General features: G+C 49.3%; 1 protein-coding gene across 2 annotated transcripts in view; it reads left to right on the top strand.

The window, feature by feature from the left end:
• LOC307081455 (serine/threonine-protein phosphatase 2A 55 kDa regulatory subunit B beta isoform) overlaps positions 1 to 5000 on the top strand; it is a gene marked incomplete at both ends in the record, with an annotated part of 46747 nt that overhangs the window by 18924 nt on the left and 22823 nt on the right. The window contains one exon of one of the 2 annotated variants that reach the window (XM_079744637.1): positions 641 to 730. The exons of the other annotated variant lie outside the window; for it this stretch is intronic. Coding sequence (XP_079600763.1) covers positions 661 to 730 — 70 coding nt within the window. Of the gene's footprint in view, positions 1 to 640; positions 731 to 5000 lie in introns of those variants that run through there. 2 annotated transcript variants of the gene reach the window in all.

The following is a 5000-nucleotide window of genomic DNA, read 5'->3' as shown; positions in this document are numbered from 1 at the left end:
AGGAATAAAAAAAGGGAGGGGACTTAATCAAAACCACCAACGAGAGACGCGAGCATGCAATTTTTTGGGTTGATTGTGACATGGAAGTAAAACATTGATCGGAGGGGAAGGCTGTTGACGCATAATCCCGCCCTGCTGAGTGGACCGGGAGGTGTGTGTGGTGTGAGGGGGGGTTAAAATCCAGCCTGGCTGAACTCAAATCCTCCAAGAGAGATTTACAGGCTACTGCGGGTTCACACTACGAAGACAAGACAACCCAGCGAAATATTTGATGTCACAACCCCCCCGAATTGCCTACATAGGCGTATAGTGCTGCTCAGCGATGTCCGTGTTTCGGTATTTGACAGGCGAAGTGTTTTGACGGGTTCTCCGGAGCTGGGGATATTATGCGCTATAATAATCAGTAGGCTGTAACTACCGCCCGTTAGGATAACGACACGGTGGGAACACCTCGTTGCGTGGAGGCTGGCTTATACTTGGTGCGTACTGGGGTGTGGACTGGACCTGCCAAATAGACGCGTTTGATCCTTCTCTTGGTTGGACCCGAGGTTTGGAGCCATGACAGACCGCCCGCTGGTCCCCCCGCCCGCCTGCTGACCGGACCGGGCAGGATGGGAGCATCTCTGTCGCTTTCAGCATCTCGAATTAACAGATTTATCAATGGAGGAAGAGAGTGACGCCCGGAAAATTAACAACAGCTTCCTTCGAGACCACAACTATGCAACCGAAGGTATATCAAATTAAATACTTTATTTTGAATTCAATTTGCAGTTGAATCGATTGATGGATCGGTTTACTAAATTCACGCATGGAATGGATAGTGGTGGTACGGGTGATTAATGGCGCGTGCTAAACTAATTATGGATGAGGGGAATATTTTGGGATAGACGAATTGATGAGGGGAAATGAAGGCTCTGTCTCCGTGGCCTGAACGGGCAGCGTCGGGAGAGTCGCGCATGTTTTATGGCCTGCTGTTACTTGCGATCGATACATAAATGACGCTGCTATGTTTTTTTTTTGTTCATTGAGGGCGAATTCAGGTTTCAATGCTAGCGTCATGTCCGAATCACACGGCCAGGCGCAGGCACATGCACGCACGCACACACAAACGCACACACACACACACACGCACGCACGCAAGCACGCACACATACAGCCCACATTTCCCATTTGACCAGATTGCTCCAGGGGCCGCTGGAATGCATCCATGTTATTGCTTTCCATATCTCTCATCTTTCCCTTCGTATGCAAAAAACCTTTTTAACTATTCATTCGCTCTGGCATCCTAAGCCCCATGATCCCAGTGGTGAATCCTACTGCAAGCAATTATACCGTATAATATTCCCTTTACGTACAATAATAATGTATTTTTCTCTACCCACTTGTGGAACTTATTTGACTGTATTTATTTATAAAAAAGAAAATCGATAACAAAAACTGTATTGATTGATTTTACATTTACAATAAGCTCTCTCAATCTCTCTCTCTATTTCTGTCTCCCCCCCGCGCACACACTCTCCCTTGCTTTCTTTTTCCTTCTCACTCCATCTCCCTCCCCGGCTTCCTTCCCTTCCTCACTCTCCAAGTATTCCAATCTGCTGCTCGCCGTCATTCTCAGTCCACTCTCTCTCTCTCTCTCCTCTCTCTCCTCTCTCTCTCTCTCTCTCTTCTCTCTCTCTCTCTCTCTCTCTCTCTCTCTCTCTTTCTGTCTCTCTGTCACTTCCCTTTCTTTCCCTCTTCCCCTTCCTCTGTCACCCGATCACCCTATCTCTATCGTTCTTGGTCCAAGCCCCCCCCTCTCTCTCTCTCTCTCTCTCTCTATCATTCTTGATCCAAGCCCCTATCTCTCTCTCAATCTCTCTATCCCCCCTTCCTCTCCCTCTCTCCCATCCCTCGATCATCTATTCGTCCAAGCTGTTTTGGTGGATCTCCAAAGCTAATGGTGCCATGTCCCCCTCCTCCTCCCCCTCCTCTCCTCCTCCCTCCTCCCCTCCTCCCCCTCCTCCCCCTCCTCCTCCCCTCCCCCTCCTCCTCCCCCTCCTCCTCACCTCCCCCTCCTCCTCACCTCCCCCTCCTCCTCACCTCCCCCTCCTCCTCCCCTCCTCCTCCCCTCCCCCTCCTCCTCCCCCTCCTCCTCACCTCCCCCTCCTCCTCCCCTCCTCCCCCTCCTCCTCCCCCTCCTCCCCTCCTCCCCCTCCTCCTCCCTCCTCCCCCTCCTCCTCACCTCCCCCTCCTCCTCCCCTCCTCCCCTCCTCCTCCCCTCCCCCTCCTCCTCCCCTCCTCCCCCTCCTCCTCCTCCTCCTCCTCCTCCTCTCCCTCCCCCTCCCCCTCCCCCTCACCTCCCCCTCCTCCTCACCTCCTCCCCCTCCTCCTCACCTCCCCCTCCCCTCCTCCTCCCCTCCTCCCCCTCCTCCTCACCTCCCCCTCCCCCTCCTCCTCACCTCCTCCTCCTCCTCCCCTCCTCCCCCTCCTCCTCCCCTCCTCCTCCCCTCCTCCTCCCCTCCTGCTCCCCTCCTGCTCCTCCACACAGGAGACACCAGCCTCTCATTATCAGGCTGTTTACTGTTTGATGCCTAATGGTTCCCTCATGTTCACCCAACCGCCTCCACCTGTCCCCCACTCCTCCTGCTCCTCCTTATCCACAAGGCTGCTAGCTCCATTGATCAGCGTTCAAAACGGTCATTTCATGATATTGTTAAGGGGACCATTGTAACATAATTGCCATAATTGCAATTCCCCCCCCCCCCCCCCCCACCTCTACGACAGCTCCCCAACGGTGCCCCACCATCCCCTCCCTGATAGGTCACATCGATTATGATGAGTAATCACTACTTGTGATTCCCAGCAGGAAACATAATCAAATCATGTGATTTCCCCCCCCCCCCCCCCCAAGCCAGCGGGGGGAAAGTGCTTTGATTGCATACGGTTTTGGCTTCAGATTGAAGTGTTTAACCAGTGATTCTATCCTTCCACCTTGTGTTACGCAATCATAATGCGTTGTTTGATCAACTATTACAGTTGAGTCATTACGGTTGAGCACATATACAATAATATGTTTATTAGTGGCATGAATGCATATTGCACACAACTCGTTCACCTCATCGTTCAAATGCTAATGATTAATTTGTACACATTATTTGCACTCATTGGTCATGAGTATTCGCTAACTATGAATTCCATGTCTATGATTGGTATTGCAGATAAGATATTACTGCAAATTATAAAATACAAACACCTAAGGTATGAATTTATGATGATCCAGTGTGGGTCAGTTTCCTGATGGATTCCATTACCTATTCCAGATAACACAGTGGTACATGTAATGGGTGAGATGTGGAGGATATATCAATGTCATTATTGAAACAATGGTAATATAAGACCTAGAGATCATCCACGATTTTGATGACCGTGTAAATGTTGCCTCTCTCTACATCATTTTGGCTTCATTACAGTACAGAGAGACTATTCTGACTTGAAAAGTGAAAGACGTATCTTCAATCTTGCTCGGTCAGATCATTATTGCTCAACTTATAATCAATTCTGCAATCCACCTTCCGTCCTTTGAAAGGTTAATGCCAGAGCCCTGAATGTTATTACCATGGATGTTGTCAGCAGGACGAGTGGCCTACCACTAGTCGAGTGCTAGTAGTATCACTTGGAGCCATTGTGTGCAAGACAGACAATCTTTTACTGCTCATAATCCAATCATGTCCCAAGTATTTATTTATTCACAATTAAGGTATTAAAATACACAACGATTAACTCATCCTGGGTATTACTGGCTTTCCGTCAAAGCTAAACACACAGACGCTAGCAGACAGTGTGGGAGAGCAGGCTGGGGGGAGGGGAGGGTTAATTTGTTTGATGAATGGATGGAAAGGGAAAAGTCAAGGAGTATTCTCCTCTTTTCATATTTTTCTGTCTGATTATCGACCGCACTCTTTGTCTTTCTTCTCTGTCTCACACACACACACACATACCCACACACACACACACACTCACGTATGCATGCACAGTCACACACACACACACACACGTACGTGCCCAAACAGATACACACACACACACACACACACACACACACACACACACACACACACACACACACACACACACATTCAAACACTAAACATGCATGTACTCCCAATCAAACACACACAACACACAAATACAAATTCAAACACACACACATGCTAACACACACATGTACATGCACACACATGCAGTATGTGCCCCCTACCACCACCCCCATACACAAACACACACACTCTTTTAGCTGGTGGTTGTGACAGAAATGCCTTACCAAGAGGAGAGAGTCAAGGAGAGTGGAACTGCTTGTAAAGTGCATCTCTTCAATGCTGCAGACTGTCTGGTCTGCCGCCCATCTGGGCCTTACACACACACCGTCTCAACCTTTGTGCTTTTATAGCTTGAATTTATGGCTGATTGTCAGGCCTCGTAGATCACAAATGAGCATGAGAGAGCGTGTGTGTGTGTGTGCGTGTGCGCGTGCGTGTGCGTGTGTGTGTGTGTGTGTGTGTCAATGCCCGTCCACTCTGCTAACTCAGACCTCCTAAGTGGTATGGACTCAGTGTAGATTATATGGCTGGTGACTGTCTGGGGGTGTGTACCTCGTACTCATAAATTCCCCCTCAATGTCCCCAGTTCAACCTGATTCCACTGCACTCATGATAACACACGCACACACATGCATACACACGCACACACGTGCATGCACACCTACACTCACACATGTGCACACACACATACACACACACACACACACGCACACTCTCACACACACACACACACACACACACATGTGCACACACACACACACACGCACACACACACATACATACATACACACACACACACACACACATACATACACACACACACACTCTCACACACACACACACACACACACACACTCACACACACACACATACATACACGCACACACACATGTGCACACACACACACACACACATACATAC

Source organism: Pollachius pollachius, assembly GCF_949987615.1.
Source record: "Pollachius pollachius genome assembly, chromosome: 10".
Classification (NCBI taxonomy): domain Eukaryota; kingdom Metazoa; phylum Chordata; class Actinopteri; order Gadiformes; family Gadidae; genus Pollachius; species Pollachius pollachius.
This window is presented reverse-complemented; position numbering and strand designations above follow the sequence as displayed.